Genomic DNA, 26,594 nt, shown 5'->3' with positions numbered 1-26,594 from the left:
TACTGGCTTTTCTTAGAAAATTTCCGAACGATATACAAACGTTATAATTTAAAAACCATCGAAAAAATACTGTGTAAATTCAGAAAACATAAATATCGCGCTGATTCAAAAAACCGTGTTAGTTCAAGAAATCGTTAAAAAAAAACCGTGTTAATTCAAAAAACCGTTTAAAAAAAACCGCGTTAATTCAAAAAATATCATAAAAAAAAACGTGTTAATTCAAAAATCGTAAAAAAACGTGTAAAAAGAGACTTGAGTGTAAGCCCGATTTTCCACTAGAATGCGCCCCTGGATTTTCTTATTAGTGTTGTTGTGCGCGGTCAGCAGAAATTCCAAATACACTAACTCATCTACCACTTCTAATTCTTCGCCGTCAACGGTTACCGTCCGAGGGAGGCTTGCGTTTGTTTCCTTTGAGCCTATTCATTCCAAGTATTTGGTCTTCGACGCTTTTATTTTTAGCCCAATCCTCCTAAACGGTGACCCACATCAAATTGCATCACGGAGGAAACGCTGTAGAAAGTTACCCATAGGGTATTTTCTCCTAAAAATTTGGTTAGAAGTAGTTTAGAGTGTATTGCTTACACTGTATTTTTACCGCGGTCAGTTTTTCGCAAATTGGATAAAATGGCGTCACCCGAAAAGCAACGTCGCGAATTTATTTTGCGCAAGCACCTGAAAAATTCTTAACTCGCTCGTCATGGATGATGAGACTAACGTCAATGCGAACTTCCGGCAGCTTCAGGGGCTACTGTACTCCACCGCCCAGCACAAGTTTGTCTACAAATGGTCCCCATAGCTCTTGTAACTGTCTTATTTGATCAATGCCTTGTGATTTGATGTGCCGCAAGATGATTTATTTCAAAATCCAAAAATATCCCGCGGAACCAGTTACCGGATGTTCCGGAACCGATAGTAAAATGGCCATTTGGCCTCTAAATGACCTTATTTTACTTTCATCAGTCTTATTTAATCAAGCCGATGTAATTTGTGATGTCGCAAGATGTGCTATCCTAAAATACAAAAATGGCCCCAAAGCCCGGGTACCGGATGTTCCGGAACCAATGCTGATGAGGCCATTTGCCTTCAAAATGTCTATATTATATTTTCAATAGTCTTATGTTATCAAGCTGATGTAATTTGACGTGTCGCAAGATAAATCATCCTAAAATTCAAAATTGTCCTCAAAAACCGGGTACCGGATATTCCGGAACCAATGAGAAAATGGCCGTTTGGGTCCAAAATGTCCCCATTGTACTTCCATTAATCTTATTTTATCAAGCCAATGTGATTTGATGTGCCGCAAAATGAATTATCTCAAAATATAAAAATGTCCCCCGGGACCTGGTAGTGGGTGTTCCGGAACCGACGCAGAAGTGGCCATCAGTCAACAAATATTCCCCAACATACCTTGGGTGCTAGTTTTTGGCGAGGCAAAAAAAAACGAAATTCGGATTGAAAATGGATGAATGAGAGCAATTTCAAAACCTGGGTCGTTTTCGACCCCAATGCATAATAAGTAACTTTTTTCTAATGCATTAGGACGGTTAAACGCAACGCAGTTAAACGTAAGGTGCGAGCATACGGTTATGGTATTAAAGTTGAATGAAATAAATATGCCAAAAGCTTACCAATGGGTTATTTTATATTGTCTTAAAGTTTGAAAAGGATCGGTCACTTAGGTAATTTTCTACAGCGTTTCTTCCGTGATGCAATTTAATGTAGAACACCTTTTAGAGCCCGCTTTCAGTCTGGTGTAGATTTCCTCCGTCGTCGCAGAGTTCCTGAGGGACTCGAGAGTGTCCCCGAAATGCTCACAAACCACATCACTCGATCCAATGTAACTCCAGCGTTATGCCGTGATAGTTATGCAGTTAACGCAGTTCTGCGATAGCGTTATGCAGTTTACCAGCGTAATGCCGCGATAGTTACAGCAGTTGAGCCGATCACCCTTTTTGTAGATGGGACAAACCACTTCTTCCATACATTCCTCCGGTAGCTTCTCTTCCTCTCAAATCTTGGAAATCACCCAGTGTAAAGCAGTTGCCAATGTTTCTCGCAGCCACATAGCCAGAGGGGAGCAACCTGCGGGTCCTATTTCGACCCTAATTGTTTGATATACATTTTTTCGTTAGTTCTAAGCGGCGAAATATGCATATAAAGCAATTGGAGTTAAAATAGGGCCACTGGGTCCCATCTCTGGCGACGAGGCTGGTTTCCCGGCCATGTTTATGAAGCTCTACCGGTATGCGGTCCTCAACTGCGGCTTTGTTGGTCTTCAGCAACCCGGTTTCTCATTTTACCTGCTTGAAGACTTCTCCTACGTTAACTTCCGTTTCGCCTCCTTCTGTAACTTCGCTTTGAGGTGTTCATCGAAGAACTCTTTCCACCTATCAACCACCTCATGCTCGTTTGTGATTAGATTTCCTCCCTCGTCCCTACACATGTCAGATCACTCGTTGTGTAGCCCTTACGAAATTGGTTCACTTTCTCGTAAAACTAGCGCGTGTCATTAGCTCAAAATAGTTGTTCGTAGTTTATCCTTTGTTTCCATACACTCTTTCCCTGCATACTGCCAGACTCCATAGACTTCCACTGATAATAGGTCTCCTAATCTCACGGTTGGTTCTGTTGTCATTGGTTGCCAGTGACAGGTATACGCACTCGTCGACCTACCTCAAACTCGTCCCTATCGAAAGAGACCTATTTTTACTACCAACGATATTGCAAGATTAGCATCAAAAGATAAAATTGTACTTCCTTCAGCAATATTGATATTATAATTATCACTCAATTACCCTATACACCACTTTTTCGAATTCTTTTCGACTGAGACCTTGTAGTCAAAAGAGCGAAAACAATATGAAATGAGCAAAAACAATGGAAAAAGAGCAAAAATATTCTGTTTTCAGCCAAAAAAATACGTACTTTAAACTTTCAAAGCAGTAAAAAACTTCACTTTATCCTACGCGATTAGAATTGGGCCAACAGACCACTCGAAATTCTCACATAGAGCTGAATCCCGTTCAATGTTGTCTCGCTATGATTAATTTGATCAGCTTCCCTGGAAAGCCGTATTTGTCTATAATTTTGTCTATAATTTGCTATGAATCTGTCGGTTTATACTATTGCCGTATACGATCGATTAATACGTGATGCGTGCGTGGTATTCAGAAATCGTAGGACTTCTGCAGAGTCTGCCACATGGTAAAGATTCGGTATGACGGTTTCCACACGCATTTGTTTCTTAGTGGCGACAGTCGATGGAAGATGACTGAAGAAAGCACTTTGTAGACGTCATTCAGGATAGTCATCACACGATAATTTTCACACTACGGCATCTTTCTAAGATCCAGGTAGTCGTTTCGTTTCCCAAATCATGATTAACAATCAATCCAAACAGCCTGCTGACCAACTTGTCCGGGCGCAGTTTGTTGATAAATTCCACTCCAATACCATCATTTATTGCTACTTTGTTGTTCTTCAGTCGTTAGATGGCGTCTTTGATTTCGCTTTTGATTTGATCTTGCACCACTACCTACCCAAGTAGCACCGTTGTTACAAACCAGTTGCGGCCAATTTTAGTCATAGTCATAAACGAGTTGCTGCAACTAAAAGTGTCAAATGTGTGCTGCTTGGGTAGGTCGCATTATCTAATCGCTTTCTGCACCAATGAAGTTGGTTCCCTCGCTATCTTATTCCCCAGCCTTCAGGTACCATGGACGCACCTAATCCTGCGCATGATTCCTAAAAATCATAGGCTTCTCAAATGAATATCTCTATGTACAGTCAGTCCATAATCATGGGTCACACACAATTATGGGTCATTTTAGCTTTATCTGCTGATTAATGCGTGAATATTATACTAATTGATTGATAAAATTGTTACTCATAAGTCGCACTAATAATTTGATCAATCATTAGGTGATAATTAAACGTAAATTAGCAGCTAAAGCTTAAATGACCCACAATTGTGTGCGACCCATGATTGTGGACTGACTCTAACCGCCTCTCCCAGCCAGGATTCGAACATCGACAATTAACTTGTTAGATCAGTGTATTGTCGCAGCAACAAAAACACCGATTATGGTTCGAAGTCTACATACGTTCTGATTATAAATCAGCGACGAATTGGAAGAATTATTTTTCGGATCAGATCAATAGCAAAAAGTGAGCTACGCGTTATCAGGAAATTATTAAAATCCTGTCGAGCCTAGGAATTGGGATCCAGCTTTCGTGCCAAGACTGAGACGACTGTTGTTCGCTGATGACAGTGGGACAAAGCAAAGCCTTGATGCTACATTTCACATTTGGAACTTGATCGGCTACTTTTTCCTAGATAGACTTCGCAGCAGTTAAAATATAGAGAACAATTGTGGTGCTAGTGCTATGATCTTATTGATTATTACAGCATTCCCCTGTCCCAGATTTGAACATACGACTGACTTGTTGGACCATCAGTGTCGTACCTCGCGTACCTAGCTAGCAGAGGTGCGTAATATCAGAGACGTCGCATCCTCCGATGTTGATGAAGTATGGTTAGCAGTCTGCTGAAGTTACCATTTGATGACTGAAGATACCGAGTGTATTAGCAGGGGATACATTGATACTAGCGGAGATACCACACAGAGGGTCGAGATGATTGATTTACTATGGCAGGAAAAACTTGACTTAAGCGTAACTTTAGAGTAGTTAATAACATTTATATAATGTAGCAGATTCTGAAAGCATTAAAAACAAACAAAATCTAAGTCTAAGTAAAAAATTCTTAAGATAAACAAATTTCTTTGCAATTGGCATGAAATTTGAACGTTCGGATTTATGCAAGAATTACAATTGGGGATTGCCATGTTTTTTTTTCAGTCGTTAATTCCAAGAAAGATAAGTATTTGGTTCATTGTTGATCTTTAATTTTTTTGCTCACATCTGAAATAAAATGTAAATGGACATTCAAATTGTGATATCCGTAATTGTAAATTCAGTTTTAAACTATGAAATGATAAATTTATTCTCTTTCTGTAATCCGTTGAGAGTGCTAACTGAGTGACTGGTTTTTGCGTACTTTAATAGCAATTAAAGCGTATAAAAGTTGTTCGTCCGATTTTCTAATACTGAGCTTCTTTTTCCAGCTATCGCCCAAGCAGTCGCCGCCGAATGTAGCCCCACCACCACCGCCACCGCCTCCACCAATACTGGACGGCCCGCTAAGTCCCTCGAAGCCTGCGATGACCAATGGCGACATAATGCCCATGCCGAATGGCAATCTGATCATGGGCCAAATGCACCAACTGAAGAAGATTCCCCCGCAGGAAAAAATCGCCTACGAAGATCCGCGGTCCGATTTGATGAAAGCTATTCGAGACGGTAAGTCGCTTGCATTTTACAATCTTTAAATGCTATAATGTCTTTATCAATCTCTTTTCTCTCGCAGGAATCAAACTGCGCAAGGTGGAACAGCGAAACGACGCCAAGGAGAACGATCGCACCATCGAGCGGCTGCATGACGTGGCCTCGATTCTGGCTCGACGCGTCGCCATCGAGCTGAGCGAATCGTCCGACTCGGAGAGCGACGACGATAGCGAGGGATGGATGGAGAATGAAACGTCCGCATGACATCACGAGCACGCTTCCGCAGCGGCCGTTACCATTGCGGCCGGGGGCGGCGGCAAAAAGAAGTAATTGATAGTGATTTGCTACTACCTACCGGTGGCTGGATGGCTGGCCCCGGATTACATACACCCCGGGACGGCACGGTGGCAAAGGTCGACTTTGCTTGCCCGTATCGACGAAACAAAAAGTAAGCAAAACACACAACACAAACGATAGATAGAGACTCTTGCCTTTCCAGCGCGTGCTCATTCGTCGTCGTTGTTAGGACATGATTGGCTAGGAAGGGATTCCAAATGGGCGGAAGTTGGTTTATTGCTTTTGATTTTTTTTTTTCAGTATGAGACATGGCTGAAACGGCAATCGCGGAGATTAATCGAATTCGAACGGAAACGCCTATTTGTAGCCGCCGCGCGCGGGAGAGTAAAGAACAGTGATATTGCAAAAGATGTATATTTTACTGTAAATATACTAAGTTATTTATTATGAGATGGAAGATTCAACTAGGAAGATTTTTTTGCGTTTCTTATGGGTATTCATCTCGAGCATTTTTCTTTGTTAGGTTTCTACCGACGCTAAACGGATGCGGGAATGAGTAAAAGAGGGAAATAATCAAAATCGATGAAAAAAGTTGATACATAATATTAAAACGGTTAGATATTAAGCACATATTCGCAAAAATAGCATTGCAGCCCATGGCGCAATTCGTACTGCTACACTTATTTCTAGTGGTTAGGGAAAATTCACAGAAATCAAATTGGAAAATAAGAAAAGTGAGGTGAAAAGTGTATTTTTGGTGACATTTGATTTGGCGTTTGTAAAAGCAACAGTTGGAGCGAAATTACCTGTATTGTAAACATATTTGCATTATTGAAAAGAAATGTTTATGAATTTACAGGTCTTAATTTTTTTCTTACTCAAATCGGGCGGCCTGGTGGCCAATGGGAATAAGGCGAACTATTTTTTTGCCTTTTTTCCATGTCAAAAAGATAGCTGGAATCTCTAATTATGAATTCAAAAGAAAACGATCGTGATTTGCTTGAGTTTTTCCAGCAATCAAGGTGCGGATACTGGAACAAATCGCTATGAATCTGTTCGTGAGGTTCCTCTTGGATTTCCACAGATCGATGTGCGAAAAAAGCGGAAAATATTGGTTTGGCTAAAGTACCCAAACACTAAGAATTGCCGTACGTGTCATACCGGAAGTGGAATTCGTCGATTCCAGTTATGAAAGACTCAATGATCCGTTCACTGGTGATTCACAATCGACTGCTGTTGGGTAGCGGTTAAATCGGTGAGCTGTATTGCTGATTGCAAGGAAAATTTGTTCCATCCAAAGTGCGAAATCGCTCATAAAAGTGCGATCCTGCATTAAATCGTTTCGGTATCTTCGGCGCACTTTTTCGGAACATTCCAAGCAATAAGTGCGCCGAAGAGACCGAAACGATTTAAGCCAAAATAGCACTTTTATGAGCGACTGCGCACTTATAGATTGGACAATCTTCCTTGCAATCAGCAATACTGTCGCGGAATTCATGTTCGAAAATGGACCGTTGCTTGAACGCTTCAGAAAGAAAGCGCAACTGGAAATGACTGGAACTTCCTAGTCGCCAAAGCTAATTTCTTACTTGCTTCTTGGGCAATTATTTAATGCATAACCTGTACTGTCACAGTTGTTATCTTAGATATTTAACAGCAACTCAAAGTTGTTTTGATTCTCTACAAAACTGCCTAAAAACTTCACGTATCATGAAATATTATTTGATGCTTACTTTTTTACTGACAGGCCAGTACGAAAAGTCAGGTTTTGTGTCACAAATCTACACTCAAACAATCACCACTTTGTAACAAAAAGAAGAAACAGTAAAAGCGTACTATTGTTACTCCGCGTATGGCCCGCCCCATTAAATTATAAGACGTGCAAATAAAACACCATGAAGGTTTATTTTGGATAGCTACAATAGCCCAGTCTAGCGAGTAGATATTAGAATGTAAATGCTAAAATTTAAAATTTAACAGCAACTGAAATCAGTCAAAGACTCAGATAAAATCGATATTGCGCCAGCGAAAGTGACTCTTTTACGCCATTTGGAATGGATTTAGAAGCTCAAATATAGCGAAACATTTGCTAATTAGTGTTGTAGAAATCTTAAAGACAAAACTGATCTTGATATGCACTGAAATAGCTGCAACATTTCTGGTAACAAAACGACACATTAAACTAAAATTCTCTTTCTACCTTTGTCTGTTGCCTTGCCGTGTATGCTAAAACTATTCTACTTTGCGCAATTGTCTGTTCTTGATACTCCAAGAAAACTAAAACAATAACAATCATACTCAATTTTTCCCAACATCATAAAATATAGGTAGTCGTTTGCCGCTTCGCTTCTTTTACCCCACTCAAAATTATAGGAAAACGCTTGTCAAAAATTAATATGTGTTGAAATGCATCAAATGCTTAATATGGATAATCTCGGAACAAGAAAACCTAAAGTGTATCTAATATTTTACACTCGAAAAGACTAACTAGAAAAGAAAAACAAACAGCTGAAATCGGATCTACGTTTATCTACAGAATAGATTTCAAACTGCAGAATACAACTTATGATGGGACACTGACACTTGATGACCCATGATGCTGTTGAAGCGGAAGAAAGTGTTCTCAGCAACACCATAGCCAATTTAATACCAAAATTATTTATAGTAAATACTTCGAACTGTCATATTAAACACGCGTATAACTGTGCAGTACTAATAAAACGGGAAACTATAATCAAATAAATCACACACACACGTACACCATGCGTGCAGGAGGCAACCACATTCGAGGGTACAGCAGCGCATCGGCGCTACACAACAATAAATTCATAGTTAGACGATAAATAAGTTAATCAACAGTAATGCAAACATAAACATTCTTCCAAGAACCACGTCGACAGACACAGCTACAGTACCGACTATCTTTGGTAGTTTGGTTGTGCCGCAAGATGAACAAAACTAAATAGTAGTAGGTATAAAAGAAAACCCATTCACTTTACCATCTTGAAAGGACACCCATCAGGACATGCAGACTTCAAACTACCGGGTTGCAATAAATGATATGACAAATAGGACACAAACCGACACACACAAAAACAATGCATGTATGTGTAGCTTATAACGAATGACCCTGAATTTAAGCATCAGCCTTTTTCTTGTGCTGTTCTATGCGGAGACGAAACTTGTGTAAGGAAAGACAAAAAATGTCGAAATCCAATATAGCAGCAAAGCTAGGCAAAGCATAAAAACACAATATTCATTAACCCTTTGAGGCGATAATTGTTTGTAGGAAAAAAACGTCATTCATATGATACTAAGCTGTAATTAAAGGAAGGACAAACAAACAAACAACACTAACGATGTAAGAAAATCACTTTGTGAAATATTAGGTTCGTTTCTAGTTCAATAAGTATGTATCTGAAAATACTACTATGCAAATAGATTCCGTTTCGCAGTGTAAGCGTAAGAGAGATTTACATTTTGTTTATATAGTTTAGTGTATATCGTTTTTTTTTTCTTCGTTGTACTATTCCAGTCGCTCTTGAAAATTGTTTTATATTTTTTTAAACTTCTAATGAACTTGACCTTATTTTGCTGTATGATAGAATAACAGACTTCTTATTCTACTTCTGTAACATGAACATGAAGCTTTGCGAAAGGTAAACAATGAGTATAATATTGAAAGTTTATTAAAATAAAATAAAAACTCATAAATTACTGTATGATAAGAGGAACTTGAAGAAATTTTCCGAATCATTGATGACTAAGATGTAAGTGGAATATGGTTACGAAAAACTCGATCACATCAAGCTTATATTCGAAGTTTCTGTTACTAGGAAAGCTGTTGAAAGCAAAGGCGGAAAGTCATATTACATCACATTACAGACAGAACTCCCGTCACCATAAAAAGCCCTTTAAGTCTTCATTCAAATGAGTGGACCGGACAATCAGACGACGTACCATCCAGAGGTCACATAATATAATTAAAAAAGCAGGAGATGTGACTTGCCTAATCCCAACTATCCTGAGAACCTGGGAATGATGAACGGCCCTGTTTAGCGAAAATTGACTAATTGCGGTGAGTTGGGCCTGTAAAGATGCAAGGATGTCGGACGAAGTACAATGGAAATGGCTCTCAAAATGGAAGCCGTAGATGATCGAATTCCAGCTGCTTTCTTGGATGGATTTCACCTGCAATGTCTCACGCAAATTAACCTGGTGCTTATTAACGACTAACAGAGAGAGCCTACATTAGGATATGCAGAGGCAAGATGATTACCCTTCAAATAATCATTATATATGTTAATATGATGGTACACAATCAGTTATCGTTAGTTAGCAAGCAAGCAAACATTCAAACAAATACAAAAAAAATACTTGAAAACTTTAATACTGGTATTATGGTATTATGGTCATAAAAAATAACGACAAAAATTGTTGCATTTGCCATATGAATACGCAGCCATGAAATAAGGTTTTAGTCATTGCTTTGAAAGTTTTCCATCCAACAAATGAGTGCAACAGTGGTATTGATTTAAGACGTGAATCCCATGTTGATATTAGCAGCAATTATAAGAAATGTAACTACCACGAATTGCTATTAAAACATACACAACCACACGGGACAAAATGCGCATCTATTTACAGGGCAAGATCACCACTCTGCAATTGTACATTCCTAACCTCAAATCAACAACTGTCATTACTTGAATGTTTATTTTCGTTTCAAAGTTTAGGTTATGGATCGAAAATATAAGTGCGTCTCCCCATCCCCCTCATTAAACATGTTCTGAAGTTCGAAGAGTACAGTATGACGGCACTGGAAATCCGACGTTTGGTCTTTGATATTAGCAGAGAAAATTCAGATACCTCATCTATTCAATAAATCTACGAAACTAGCAGGTCCTGATAGACTGGCAGGTTTCAGAAAGCGACATCCCGAAATATCTTTGAGAACACCGGTAGCTACTTCCGGTTCAAAAGCTTCCAACAAAATAGCAGTTGATCGCTTTTTTCATATTCTGGAATAAGTCCTCGCAAATGGACCATTTTCAGATTCGCGCATCTACAACGTCGATGAAACTTCTATTCTTACGGTTCGTTTTGCTATGTTCTGTCCCATTATACGAATCTTTGAAATATGTTGTTTTTATCACTTACAGGTTCAATAAAAAAAAGCAAGAAGTTGGCTCTTCGTAGCAAGCGGCAGATAGAATATATTACATCGGCGGAAAAAGGCGTTTTAACAGCCGCAGTAATCTGTATGTCTGCCACAGGTCAGTAAACCCCACCTTTGCTAATCTTCCCCAGAGTAAGAATGACAGAACAACTAAAGAAAGATGCTCCTCCTGATTCTACATTAACTGTAATCCAACCGGATAGACGATCGTAAAAGAATGTCGTCAGAGATATCGCTGATATCTGGAAACAAAAACGAAAACCATCCAAAGTGAAAACCAAAAGATTGATTTGCTAATTCAAGACACATTATGCGACAAATGTGGATATAATTTCACATTGTCCAACGAAATAGAAAATTACAATAAATCTTGCAATTAACGCACTGATTGCGACAAGTGTTATCACCTGCGCAACGGTGGACTATGTCTAACTTGCTAATTTGTTAATCTTAATCAAATTGTTAATGCAAATTAATTAGATGCCTGGTCAAGACATAAAAACGAGGTTGGTCTATTCCATATGAACGGAGCCTTTTTCGGAACACCCGCGTTGTTTGAGAATCGCGGCCTGCACATTGACGGACGAACAACGTCACGTGCAGTGCCTGCAGAGTTTCGTCGTCCCGTCAGTAAAACGAGAGTGGTTAAAATTCTTATTCGGTAGTTTGACTACAATAGATGGAGAAAGAGGTTGTTCTCAAACATCACCAACGTACGCTCCTTACAGGGTGCGGATATCGACTCGGATCATTACCTAGTAGCAGTACATGTGCGCTTAAAACTATCGACAGTTTATGCGTCGGGACAAAGCCGTCCTTCTCGATTAAACATTCGGCAATTAAACAAGCCGCGAGTTGTGGTATCAACGTAGTATTCAACGAAGATTGAAGCATCACCCGAAGTCTTTCTGGGATAACGTAAACGAGCAACGCACAGAGTCTGGGTCCCATCATCAATGGAATTCAACGGGGAAGTTGCTGCCACTCCTCAGGATACATGCCGTTTCTTTTCCAAGAAGTTTGCAAGTGTTTTCACCAATGAGGTATTGAGCGCGGACCGTGTTGCCCTAGCAGCCAACAACGTTCCAATATATGGCCAAACTCCGGGTGCCATTGATATCAATGTTGAGATGATTTAGAAAGCCGTTGGTTCGTTTGTTTCAAATGTCCCTCTCCAGTGGGATTTTCTCGTCGTGTAGGAAATTTGCGCATATGTTCCCTGTACAGAAAAAAGGAAGCAAACGAGATGTAGACAATTATCGAAGGATCGCTAAGCGTAGTCTCGAAACTATTTGCGCTGGTGGTCATGGAACCTCTGCTTTCCTACTGTAAGCAATATCTAAGTGCTCATCAACATGGCTTCACCTCCCAGCGTTCTACCACTACTAATCTGCTGTGTCTTGCACCATACATAACGGAGGGTATGGCATAACGAGCTCAAACAGATGTTAGTTTTATACACTGACCTCTTGGCAGCCTGTGACAAGATAAACCACGCCATCACAGTTGCAAAACTTCACAGACTGAGTATTAGCGCTAACCTTTTGCAATGGTTTCGCTCGTATCTCACCGATCGACAGCTGATGGTTGTCGTTGGAGATTATTGATCCGATAGCTTTCCAGCTTCATCAGGTATACCCCGAGGAAACCACCTAGGTTCTCTGATTTTTCTACTTTATTTCAACGACGTTAATTTGGTCATTAAGGGTCCACGACTCTCGTATGCAGATGATCCTAAAATGTACTTCCGGATCCGGTCGACTGACTGACGCCATTTTCTTCAAAATCAACTCGAGGCCTTTGCCACTTGGTGCGACGTAAACTGTATGATAGTGAACCCGGAGAAGTGCTCAGCAATCACATTTTCCCGTAAAAAACATCCGATCTTGTTTCGTTATGAGCTCGAGGGTACAGTAATTGAACGTGCATATTAAAGACTTGGGCGTTATCTTAGATTCGCAGTTAACGTACAAGCATCATATCTCGTATGTTGACGCTAATGCTCCGAAGTCCTTAGGCTTTATCTTTAGGATCGTGAAAAATTTCTGTGACACATACTGCCTCTAATCGCTATGATGTTTGCTGGTGCGGTCAGTTCTGGAATACTGTTCGTCTGTTTGGAATCCCAACTACAAAAACAGCGCTGAAAGAATCGAGTTCGTTCAGCGTCGATTTTTAAGATTCGCCTTGCGAATGGAGAAACTCGTTCCGTCTTCTCAGCTATGAGAGCTCCAGAACACTGTCTATCGCGGATCGCATACAAGGAAGAATTGACTGCCTCGCGTTGCTGGGACAGAATTACATAAATGTTCAACCACGAGCATTGCGGAACAATGTAATGTTGAGATGGCCACCTCGTCGCACTAACTAAAGCATGAACGGCGCTATCGGCGGCCTGCAGCGGGCCTTTAATCAAGTATCGTCGTTATTCGACTGTCTCTGCCACGACGAATACTACAGGGAAGATTCGCTCACTTTTTTCGGGAGAGGTAAACCTCGAAGAAGATACAGTTATTTTAGGATCTGTTTGTTTACGTTTGATAGCATTTTACTCACTTAATTAGACTTGACTCTTTATACGTTAACCTGACAATCATTTGGGCCAAATCGAGCCCGTCGATTAATAATAATAAATAAAACGAATAAATATGCGAGCTGCCGAAAACCACGCGCCCATGCTGGATGAAGCTCAGCCTTCCTCTGTGGAGCTAGATGCTTCGACCGTCGAAAACGAATGATACGCTCGGTCGTCAATGAGGCCGCAACCGCGCTGTTAGCTGAGGAAACCTGGAGCACACGCAATGATTGATTTGACGCAGGATGCTAACAAGTAATGGAGAGGAAGAAAGAGCTTGGCAAAACTATCTAAGCATATACACGAGGGAGAATTTGGGTATCGACGAGCGCGAAATGAGTTGACCACAATCCCGAAGAGGAAAAAGCGCCTGAAGGAGAACAGAGATCGTGAGGAGCTATAACAACTATTCCGGGTTAATGACACGCGCAAGTTTTACGAGAAGGTGCACAAAACTTGTAAGGGCTACACGCCCAAACCTGCTCTGTGAGGGACGAGTGAGAGGATCTAATCATAAACAAGCGCGAGGTGGTCGGTAGGTGGAAGCAGTTCTTCGATGAGTATCTCAACGGCGATATAACAGAAGGAGCCGCAACGGAGGTTCACCTAGGAGTGCCTACAAACGATAACAGCGTGCCGGCTCCCGATCTAGAAGAGTTTCGGCGTGAAATCGGTCAGCTAAAGAATAATAGAGTCACCGGAAATGGCCGACTCCCAGCAGAACTCTACAAAAATGGCCAAGTACCGCTAACAATGGCACTTCACTGGATAATTCCAAGGATTTGGGAGGTGGACAAACTGAGGAGTGAATGGAAGGTGTCATTTGTCCCATCTACGAAAAGGGCAACCAGTTAGATTGCTGTAATTACCGCGGCATCACGTTGGTCAACGCCGCCTGCAAGGTACTCTCCCAGATTTTGTTGCGTCGTCTCTCCCCAAAAGCAAGAGAATTCGTAGGGCAGTATGAGGCAGGCTTTATGGAAGCCCATGCTACTACGGATCAAATTTTTACTCTCCGACAAATCCTCCAGAAATGTCGAGAGTACAACCTGCTCACTCATCATATTTTCGTGGATTTCAGGGCAGCATACGATACAGTTGAACGCGAACAGCTATGGCAGATAATGCACGAGTACGGTTTTCCGGACAAACTGACGCGACTGATCAAAGCTACCCTGGAGCGAGTGATGTGCTAGGTACGCGTTTCGGGGACACTCGAGTCCTTTCGAATCGCGCAGAAGGCTGCGGCTAGGGAATGAAGCGTTCCGTATGTTATTGAATATCGCTATTGTAGGCGTGATCCTACTAGCGGGTATCGAACGATCTTCAGCAAGAGTAACCAGCTTCTAGCCTTCGCCGACAACCTCGACATCGTTACTAGAAACAGCGGAGGCAATCTACGCCAGACTAAAAATGGAGGCTAGGAGGATTCGGTTGCAAACCAATGCGTCGAAAACCAAATATATGGTAGGAAGAACGCAACGTTTGCCTCATACGGACAATGACTATTGACGGCGATGAACTGGAAGTGGTAGATGAGTTCATATATGTGAGGATCACCACAGATAATAATACGAGTAAGGAGATGCAACGACATATTCAATCTGAAATTCGAGCCTACTAGGAGCACACGCCACCGCACAAAGCTGATGATGTAGAAAACGCTAATCAGTCCGGTAGTCCTCTGCAGACCTGAGATACTAATTTTGCGTACGGTAGACATACGTGCACTTGCCGTATTTGAATGAAAGGTGTTGCGGACCATTTTTGGTGGAGTACAAACGGAGAGTGACGAAGACGTATGAATCACGAGCTTCAAGTACTGCTTGGAGAGATTTCTATCGTACACCTGGCGAAACTTGAGAGACTACGATGGGCCGGCCACGTCTCTTCGAGAACCCCACCAGGAATAGAAGGGCCCAACATGCTAGATGGCTCTACCAGGTTGAAGGCGACTTGCATGTGTCAAGATGCGCAACGAATTGGCGACGAGTACCCCAGGACCGAGTACAGTGAAGTGAAATTCTTGATACGGTACGAGCCACCCCTACTCTTGACTGGTAGAAGTAAGTATTTTTCATCAAAAATCGCTTAGCTACTTATAAAAAAAATGAAGGAATAAATTAAGGTAATTAATTTCTACATACTGAAAAAAAAACTTTAATCAAAGACATGGTTTCGAGAAAAACGCGTTTGAAGTTTCATACATGGATGTACTTTCCTTGAGATGACTCAATAGTTTTTTTCACTGAAATCAGATATCCAAAAAAAAATTTTGGCATAATATTTCTGAAGGTATAGGCGTCCCGAAGATGCAAAAGCAAAAAATTCTATTTTTTAGACTTTCTAGAGTAGGGTCCCCCAGTAAGGGCTGCTAGTTCCACTCCGGATTGAATAAAGACAAAGTAATGCCTCAAAATTTTTATGAATATATCTTCATTTTGGGCTCCATCACTCGTGTTTAGTACCATTTTCCTTACTAATCTTTCTGATAACGTTTGAGAAATGTATCTGCTCTCTCATGACTATCCGCTCCATTACTTAATATGCCCCTAGTTTCCTTAATTACCGTTTCATCACCTGGCAAAAGCAGTCTGCACTTTTCAAGAAAAGTCACTGATAAGTCCGACTAGAATTAGCGTTCGCTGCAGCAGCTAACCGTACGGTACTTTCCAATCTATTTAAGTCGGAAGGCCGACGATCGTACGATGACCGACCGCTTGGTGCCATAATTACCCGTATCAACAACCCTGCCAGTCTATATCTAGTTCAGATTGACCGCGTTCGATCCAAAGGAAAATTAAAAATAATAACAGTCTGGTTACTTTCAACATTGTTACCTTATGCGCACGCCTTTTTCCCATCGTCCATCGGTCATGTTTCTTTCCCCGTACCCACAGGACGGGACGGGACGACGCCGACCGACGGCTACCGGTGGTTTGGTTTCGCTTCGCGCACCCCTTGTTGATTCATCACGCTTGTCACACGTGATTGGATTGGATGTTTATTTTTAATTTTTATTTTGTCGCTCGCTTTTCTTTGGCGTTTCCGATTAGAATAGGCATGTCATGTTTTAGTCCCGCTAAAACATAATTACGTTGGGGAGATAATTGACGTTGGTCGGGAAATTGCAATTTAGATAATCGACGAACTTGTCGGATTTGTTGAACTCACTGCTTTACTGATTAAGTCGGTTAGTGTAAGAGCCTGCAATTTGAGACGGATGCCTGCAGTTGGCTCCATAGCTCAGTTGGTTAGAGCGTCGTGCTAATAACGCGAAGGTCGTGAGTTCGATCCTCTCTGGAGCCAGTCTTCTTTTTTATAGTTACAGAAGTTGATGATTTATTAACTACGCAAAAAGGGTTGTGAAATACGCGAATCAGACACATGGATTTAGTAGGTTATCATCATCATAAGCTAAGCAGACGCGTGCTGTCGTCCTTCCCACCTTATCAGTTCGCTGTCTCTCTCTCTCTCTTAGCTAATGGCGCTTTAGAATAAACGGATTCTGTCTAAAACGTGATCTGTCTGTAATTAATAGAGTATAGAATAACGTGTAAAATGGATTACGGCGAAAAACGGGGGTAAATATTATTGTTCAGTGGGACGATCGCGCAATTTATTTTGTTTAGATTTTGCACAGACAATATTGGAAGAGCACGGCGTGTGTCGTTTGATGTGAAACCTTGACCTACAGCATTAGAAAAATAAGCAAGGATCACGGTATTATTCATCCACTTGTGTTATGATTTAGTAATTCCATGCCAGTTTGTAAAACAAGCTGTATGTTTCTCAGTTCCCTAAACATTGCATTTAGATTAAACTTTATTACTTGAACTATTCTTTGTCACACAAGACGAGTCTGGAATCTGGAATATTGGAAAAAATTATCGTAAAAAATGTAATATTTAAAGCTGAAAGTGAAGCTTCCTTCCTATTCACGACATTGCGAATCGAAGAGTAATGATTCCTATCAATCTGCTCAAACGGTAGGAAAATCACCGCAAAAGTTTTCTCAACAACTTATAACCTAATCAGCACGACATGCCCATTAAGCCTGATTGATGGCGTTAGATTTTTATCATTCTCACCTATTCGCAAGCTCTTTTGTTTTGCGGCAAATACGCTTTGGTCACACCTCGCTCGACGGGCTGCTGCACCGATGCTATTAATGCAGCGCGCAATTGTGTGATGCATAAATCGGACTTAAGCAGGCGCCCCGGTGAGTGCGCATCGACACCTCCGAGGACGGTTACGCATCACCTGAGGGGTCCATTGATATCGGCGGGCCTGCACCGTGTAACGAACGGACCATTATTATGGCACAGACAAATCGCAACGACAAGCGGAAACTGAAAGGCAAATACAAAGAAGTTCGCCGCCCTGCCGTGCGCGTCCACGATCAGGTGTCCAATGTCCACAAACTAATAGTTTTAATGCCATGAACCGCGGTGAGTCGAGCGGTATCGCATAAATAAATTGCATGCCACGATTCCGTTGCTACAGTTCAGCAGCATAATATATGCTTTATGATGGAAAGAAGTGCGTACGTTTTCTGTGCCAGCTCTGCTCTGCTGTGCTCCTCTGCACAAACCATGCGTGGAATGGTGCGGGATGATGATGATATTAGCTCCAGTCGAGATTGCATCATCAATCAGTTTAGGTTCATCATGATTACCCAGTGTCGTGCAACTGCACCGGCGCACCGGTGAGTTGGAATGACGAATGGATACAGGAAAGAAACCTTAAGAGTTAGTAACATTGGTTCACATTGCTCTGGCATGGTGTTTTATGTTGCAACTGTTGCGTCAGAAAATTTTATCTCGCTCGTTACGGGTTGAAAAATGGTTGTTTTCGAGAATCGATAGAGGAAATTTCCTCTTCCAGTTAATGATAATGGCTTAATTATTGTTTGCATCCAGGTCACATCAGGTGGTAGAATAACAGACAGCTTGCAGGATGTTATATTGTGGTACTTTCCATGACTATACAGGGGGAAACTGTTTCTTAGCCCAATGAGATTAAGCCATATATCTTGATAGTAAGACAGCTCAATATTTGAACTTGAACAATAAAGATTTATGGCTAAGTTTCAATTAATCGAAAAAGCAAAGGAATATGTATTTGAACATTTTTCAATCGAATATTTAATGGATTGCCAATCCCTTTTGCATTTCTAAATGCCTTTTATGCATAACGTAAACATTCTAAAATCGATAAAATACTGCACACGAAAAACTTTTCTTTCTGAAGTGTACGAAGTTTGAGTCAAAGTCCTACACGATACAGAATATTATTTAATAACAGTTATTATTCAATTATTTAAATTCAAATTTTAATTATTTTAAAATTGAGAACGTATGTTTAATAACTTATTGGATATAATATATCCACAGATATGAGTCGGGACAACGTTGCAAACTTCAGTAACAAAATAAATACAATACATAACGAATCTGTTGCATTTATCTGATTTCTGGTGTCTGTCAGACTACGACGTCAGCCGCAGAAGGTTAAACAACTAATGGCATGCGCCATCCTACTTCTCTGTGGTGCATTCTGTACCATCCTCCTGTACCAACTCTTATTCTTCTATTTTTCCCCGGTGCACCTTGGTGATGGAACTAGAATTATAGGCCTGAATGAACTTGCCTTACACAACGCAATTCTACGACGTTTGTTTTCTTCGAAATAGTTTAGGTAGGGTACGGGAGGGTATTTCCAGCACGCTGCTAAATTCGGCATACATTACCTTTTTTTCCTGCGCTTTCCTAAATAAAAACTTTGCCGCTATATAACAATACTGAAACGAATGTAGCACTCATAGGCTTTAATGTGTTAAACTATTAAACTATGTGTTAAACTATCATAAAAATATAAGAAATTTACTAAATTTTATTCAATAAACATCAAAACCACTGTTTTTCCACCGGCACGTAATTAGCCTGGAAAATACACTATTATGATCACGTTTACTTATTCTAGAAACTAAACAACTGTGAATATGGTGTCACAGAACAATTCTACTTCTTTTTATCACGGAAGAACACAATAATTTTCCTCTGATATGGAAATATAAATCAATTTTCATTCACTAGCAATTTGCAGCATTTTGTTTTTAATTTCAGCATATAGTGCTCTATGTACACTACTACAAATATGCGAGGACTGAAACTCTTCTATCGTGTTGACATAGCTATTATTAGAATGACAACCACTTGCTTTTGGTGCTAGTGTATATGAACCATTCCATGATACCATGATACACTAGCGCCAGCAACAAGCTGTTGTCACTGCAAAACTAGTTATCTTCAATAAGCCGGTATCTAGGCAATACCGACACGTTATCCATCTGTTTCTCTTTTGCTCTGTTTTTGAAAAACAGTAATCTTCGTTCAGGCTTTTTCGGCCTGCTTGAAATTCAAACAACACAGACACAACTATAGAAAATGGGCCCAAATTAACCGCAGCAACTTCATCATTTCTCGCCACTATAACTCAAATTCAGTAGCATTTCATTAAGACCAAAATGCACGCCGATATTTCAGTACATCTTATTCTATCAACTGGTATAAAAATCTTTTCTTGGATAAATATAGTTTCAACTTAATTCCCTGAACAAATATTCAGGTTCAGGCTACCGCTTAATGGGCTGAAAATACCTTCGCGTACCCTACTTAGCATCCAATAAATTGCTCCATTTAGAGGTAGTAAATTTAAAATGAATTCAGCTCGTTTCAAACTTGTAGCTAAGTTGGTCACTATAAAAAGAAAATGTATAATTGGACCCAACTTTAAAATGTTGTTACATCTAATGTGTATATACATTTTAAGCATTCGGTTACGGTAGCTGGGAAGCCGGTTCAATAAAATCCACTTAAAATAGTTTTAATGTCCGAATCAAAGATAAAATGTGTTAAGTGAGCAATTTGAGAATGTACTTCAACATGTTTGTAAAAATTGGTTAGAATTCCTAACTAACAGGTAACAGCATTATTCTTGACTCCGACGGATTGGTTTTTCGAACCAAAGAGAATGGTATTCTTGATGATGCCAACAAAATGAAATGGGCAAATGACTCGAATGAAACTGTTTCGATCGAAATTAAAATCCTTTGGAAATAACAACAAAGCTTGAAATGCTTTTTATCTTGCCAACGTAAGGTTTGGAATTGATAGAAATTGTTGCAATACTACACAATCTTGAATGTTTGGCAGGGCAAGAATAAAAGAAAAAATAATCTATACCTATAAAAAAGGATTTCTGTCTGTCTGTCCGTATGTTCCTTGTAGAATCGAAAACTACTGAACCGATCGGCGTGAAAATTTGCATGTAGGGGTTTTTGGGGCCAGGAAAGATTCTCTCGATGGCAAAAAAACCCCTCCCCCACTAAGAGGAGAGGGGCTCCCATACAAATTTATGCCTATAAAAATGGATTCATGTCTACCCTATGTTCCTTATAGAATCATAAACTACTAAACCGATCGGCGTGAAAATTTGCGTATAAGGGTTTTTGGGGCCAGGGAAGGTTCTTATTATGGTTAGAGACCCCTCCCCCCACTAAAAGGGGGTGCTCCCATACAAATGAAACACCAATTTCTGCATAACTCAAGAACTAATCAAGCAAATGGAATAATTTATAATTTTACATGTGGGTGTTTTTAGAGACATGAATTTTTTCTATGATGAATTGAGATCTTTCCCCACTTTAGGAGAGGGGCTCCCATACAAATGAAATACAAATTTCCTCATAACTCGAGAGCTAATCAAGCAAATCGAACCAAATTTAGCATGTGGGTGTTTTTGGAGACAAGATTTTTTTCTATGATGAATTAGGAGTTAGGACCCCTCTCCCTTTTTAAAAGGGGGGCTCCCATACAAATGAAATACAAATTTCCTCATAACTCGGTAAGTAATCAAGCAAATGGAACCAAATTTGGCATGTGGGGGGTTTTGGAGGCAGGAATTTTTTTAATGATGGTTTGAGACCCCTCACTCCTGTGGTAGGCGGATAAGCCCAGCTAGCACCAACTCGTATATCAATGTACGAAAACTATCGTAAATATCTCCTAACAAGCTCGAAATCGTAACAAAAGCTGGATAAAATGGGATCAAGTTGATTTTGAAGTAGGACTACTTCTTTGATTTCTATATTGGGGTGCACTTTAGAAAAACGAAAAGGGAACATGTAACGAAAAGTGGTTATGGTTTGCACGCTTATAACTCAGTCATCCGTCAACAGATTCTAGAGATATTGGTATCAATCGATTGGAAAATTTTCAAAAAATCCATAACAATACAATAGATTCCATGTTTCCCAAACAGACGTTTAATAACTGAGAAAATATTAGACGTATATTCATTATTTCATTATTTTCATGTTTTTGCCTTCCCACGCCAATGCTTCCCTAGCACAGATGACAGAAATATATACGAGATGAGCTATGGGTTAAGCTGACCTTTGATTGTATTGTATTTAATTTACGCTCTATAGAATCCGCTCGAAAATTGTTGAGCTTCAGTGGGTGCTGCTTGCTCGGAATAAGGCATCGAAGACATTCAAATTCACCAAGCAAGACGCCAACAAGCCGAAGAAGCCACCGACTCGTCCGCCAGCGAACGATATGGTTTTTGCTGCTATCAATACCCAGTAAAATCAATGGATCCTCGCTGCAAGCCGTTAGAAGTAAATCGCCGCTAGCCACAATTGTGACGTTCCAAGGTTGGACACATTTGTGAAAAAGGTTTTGAAATTAGCTGTCGAAAAGCTGGTCCAAACAAAAAGAACAGGCGCTTCCGATTTGTTCAAGGTTGATAAAACGGACGAAGACAATTTATCTTTGCTAACTGCTGCAAAGGCGGCTCCGATTAAAACTGTACTACTGGAGTAAATATGCGGGTGCCCCCGAACAAAAATCTACTAAGCCAATGAAAACCGCAGCAAAGGCACCGAAAGCCCCAAAGCCAAAAGAAGTCGTTCCAACGGAGAAAGTGGCCCGAAAAAAACTGCTGACTAGATGTAAATTTCCTTGATTTGCATAACTAATATCTGGTAGAAAACAATCAGTTCTTTTAAGAACTACTGAATAAAAGTATACGAAGCAGTTAAATTGATTTTTCTCACATTTTAAAGTTATGTTGGCAGTTTAGTATGAGCGTTCGAAGTATGATCCCGTCAGAAATTACATGTTTAAGCTGTATTAAGACAAACCTTCCGAAGAATATTTCTGAACAAAATTGTTCACATACCTACACATGCAAAATAATACGAATTTAAGATTCTTTCTAAAAGCATGAAACGAGTAAGCCAAATTATCTGGCCACTTCGTAACTCGAGACTAAGCGTTTAGTGAGAAAATCGAATTGCATCTTCATTTATATATTAGGCCCTAAAAAGGGCTAATTGTTGTATAGTTACAGAAGCCTGGCCAGATATATTTACTATAGGCCGGTATACTTTGGTACCTTCCGAGACGGCGCGCTTGGCAAAATCACCCGGCACAACCACACACAACTGTGAGTGCACGTCTGCCATGCCCGTTGCCGTGCCATCCCAGTCGCCATTAAATGAAAGAAAATAGCGTTGCTCTCCTAGTGGCGTGGCTTCTTCTTTTTCCTATCGCGCTTTGCGGCCTTTCCACTGGTTTTCGGTGGCATGAAGACGATGTCGATGCTTCATATTAGGTTGCTCTGCAGAAACTGGTAGCTCTTCATTAAGGAAGCACCGGACACCGGTTTGGTTCAAACAATGAACGGTTTCGTTGTACGTTGTACCGCCTTTCTTTCGTGTCTATGATTCTCTGCCCTACGTTGATCCGCCTTTGTTACAACTTCCTGCCGTTTGCTCTGGTATATAATCAGAAGTAAGTCGGCGAACGGCATCATTTTTGCATTGGCATTGGTACGGTTCAGAAGCAGAACAGGCAGTAGAGAGTTGCGATTTCCCTCACTGGACTCGGCAAACTGGTAAAACGCAGCGGCAGCAGCAGCAGCAGCGGCAAAGGCAGAGCAGCGGATCATTGTTTGGTGTAAAGTGCGCCGAACGCGTTGGTACCGGAGCATCGATCTGTTATCTGTTATATTAGAATATTTGGTTGCGGGAGCGGAAGAGCTTGAATCAATGGAAAATGCTCTGCCCGGTAACCATTGTCACCATTGCCCTGGGAGGTGCTGTTTCAAACATTCAAGCCATTCTGCTGGCCGGATTTTCAACCACATAATTTACCACAACACGTCCTTTTTAGGACGAACGAATTTGTTTATGAAGAGATGAAAATTTTCTGCATACTAAATTTCTTTACTTAAATTTCCAAATGTCGCTGATTCTTTAAATCATGAAGAATTTCTTCTGATTTGATCTATAAAACGATAAGTATGTGGTGACTCACCATGCGGTCTTCTAACTCATGACGTTGCTTTAATCTTATTTTTGCCTTCCCACGCCAACGCTTCCCTAACACGGATGACAGAAATATATAGGAGAAGAGCTGTGGATTAAATTCCCTTTGAATCAAAGTTTGATTGTATTCAATTTACGCTCTATAGAATCCGCTCGAAAATCGTTGAGCTTCAGCTGTTGCTACTTCCCCGGAATAAGGCAACGAAGACATCCAAATTCACTAAGCGAGACGCCAATAAACCGAAGAGTCAACGGATCCTCGTTGCAAGTAGAAGTATATCGCCGCCAGCTACAATTGTGACGTTTCAAGGTTGGACACATTCGTGAAAAAGGCTTTGAAGTTAGTTTTCCACAAGAGAAAGCTGGTCCAAACAAAGAACTGGCGCTTCCGGTTCCTTCGCCTACCAAACTTGCTAGCGAGAAGCAAGATTACTAAGTCAAAGTAGACCATAACAAAGGCACCGAAAACTCCAAAGCCAAAAGAAGTTGTTTTAACGGAGAATGCGGTTCGAAAAAAGCTGCTGCCAAGCAGTAAATTTCTTCGATTTGTATTATTAACAGCTGGTAGAAAACAATCAGTTCTTTTAAGAACTACTGAATAAGTATATGAAGCAGTTGAATTGATTTTGTGAACGGCATCATTTTCGCGTTGTTTGGGTTACAAATAATAATAAGAGTTACGATTTTATCTCCCTGTCCGGATCCGGACCGTGTTGGATTCGAAACATCGATCTATTATTGTCAATTGCAAGGAAAATTGTCCAATCAATAAGTGCGCAATCGCTCATAAAAGTGCTATTTTAGCTTAAATCGTTTCGGTCTCTTCGGCGCACTTATTGCTTGGCAGATAACGAAAAAGTGCGCCGAAGATCGAAACGATTTAATGCAAAATAGCACTTTATGAGCGATATCGCACTTTGGATGGTACAATTTTACTTGCAATTGACAATAAGCTGCTATAATAGAATATTAAATAAGCTAGAAAACCCAAATTTTGGTCAGAAGGGAGTAGAAGGGTTTAAATTGGAGGGAATAGTGATGTCCGAAATTTTCAATTATTCGATTACCGATTAATCGGTGAGCCTTGTCTGCACTAATCGATTAATTGAACTATTCGATTAATTCAACTACTCGTGATGGCATTATTCGATTAAAAATTATCCGAATATTCCTTGTGTTATTCGATTAGTTGAATTAATCGAACGATCAACGGACATCACTAAGCCCATCTGAAGGACGAAAGTTGACAATGGACACTACGAGTCAGAAATTTGGGAATTAGAGATTAACAAACGGACCTTTTCAGGTCCACCATATAAATTAGCTGAAGAGTTGAAATTATGAATTTCTCACATGTGAGAACACAATTTTTTAATGCGCAACTTGAGCATCTATATATGAAATTCATACAAAAATCACCGGCTTAAGCATTGGGAGACGAATTGCGCTACATTCGTAGTCCTACTTCAAGCCTGCGCCCGTGCCACTAGGCATGGACCTTCGTACTTTTTTAAACGGTGGTTCTACAATTGATGAACCGACGGTAGAGGAAAGTAATGAAGAATTTTTGAATGGAGGGGAAAGAGTGGAAAGGTGAGGGGGGAGGGGGTTATTGGTAGCTACGCTTAATAAGTTGTCGTTGTGACTCCTACCTTTGCTCAATGCTGGAAGGTGCATGGGTCGAACCAAGCTATAATCTGAGATTATGAGAGATGGGTTATTAGACACAAATCTCTTCATCCGTCTACTGTAGAAACCACCGACCGAGAAGTTTATTCTAACCTTGTTTTTACGGGCGGGACAACGATACTATGCACACAGAGAACAGACATTCATCTTAATCTCGCTACGTGTGTAAAAGCTCAGCCGCCATATTCAAAGTAAGTGGTAATACTCCCACTACGTGGCGCTCACATCACTAGAGGATTGATTTTGTTTTTTATGTCTGCCAATGCATATCAAAGTATTCATGTTTTCACCAAGGCGTCGCTATAGCATTAGCGTGTTGTTTATGCAATCTGTCGAACCAAAAATAAAAGTAAACAACATTTATCAAAAATAGCAGTGCTTGAGTTATTCCTTTTTAACTCATCCGTGAAACTATATTTGCGTAAATAAACCAACCTTTTTGCATTTTAGTTCAAAGTGATTCTATGCGGCTTCCCGCACCCGTTCGTCTATACGAAAGTCTTCATAACGGTAAGGTTTTCTGGAAGGTGATCAAAGTTGAGAAGACTGCTGCAGGTGCCGCCGCGACGGTGCGAATGGTGCGAATGGTGCGTTCAATTGTTGAAAAACTCCAAACACAACAACTATTTCCGGTAATTATCAAATATAATAAAATTTTGAGATGCCGTTTGCTTTCTATTCTCGATTTTCAGCCAGATTTAATAAATAACATAAACAAAGTTACAGCCGTTGCTACAGTAACTTATAACAGAGTAGCCAGTATTTTGAATATGCCGAATATAACAAGACAATATATTAAATTTGGCAACGAGGATATTGGACAACTGGTGCACCTGAAGTGAGATGTCGCTAGTGTCTTATTATAAAGTTTACACACCCTTTGCATGATATTTTATATGAGCATAAATGTCTGTTCTCTGTGCTATGCAGGCCCTTGCGACTTATAAGCTACCGCGTGTGACGCTGTTCGTCTGTCAGCGTGTTAGCCGCGATTCTGAGCGCGGGTTTTCGGAGCAAGGCTCCGTTCCTATGAAATAGACCAAACATCGAGTTTTTAGTCTTGCATAGTGTCGTCGTCCCGCCAGTTCCATGCTCGGTGCTATTTG

At 40.5% G+C, this 26,594-nt stretch overlaps 1 protein-coding gene and 1 non-coding gene across 3 annotated transcripts in view; both read left to right on the top strand.

Annotated features, from left to right (window-relative positions):
• The window catches only part of LOC128741608 (actin-binding protein WASF3), a 63,225-nt gene extending 53,914 nt beyond the window's left edge, over positions 1–9,311 (top strand). For both annotated transcript variants that reach the window (XM_053837548.1, XM_053837547.1), the window contains exons 5-6: positions 5,130–5,364; positions 5,432–9,311. In XM_053837548.1, the coding sequence (XP_053693523.1) occupies positions 5,130–5,364; positions 5,432–5,613 (417 nt within the window). In that variant the 3' untranslated portion in view covers positions 5,614–9,311. The remainder of the gene's footprint in view (positions 1–5,129; positions 5,365–5,431) is intronic.
• Positions 9,312–16,635: 7,324 nt separating this feature from the next.
• Positions 16,636–16,709, top strand: Trnai-aau (transfer RNA isoleucine (anticodon AAU)). The gene has a single exon. It is a non-coding gene; the product is annotated as a tRNA-Ile (tRNA).
• Positions 16,710–26,594: the final 9,885 nt, after the last annotated feature.

This window comes from Sabethes cyaneus, chromosome 3 (assembly GCF_943734655.1).
Source record: "Sabethes cyaneus chromosome 3, idSabCyanKW18_F2, whole genome shotgun sequence".
NCBI classification, from domain to species: Eukaryota; Metazoa; Arthropoda; class Insecta; order Diptera; family Culicidae; genus Sabethes; species Sabethes cyaneus.
This window is presented reverse-complemented; position numbering and strand designations above follow the sequence as displayed.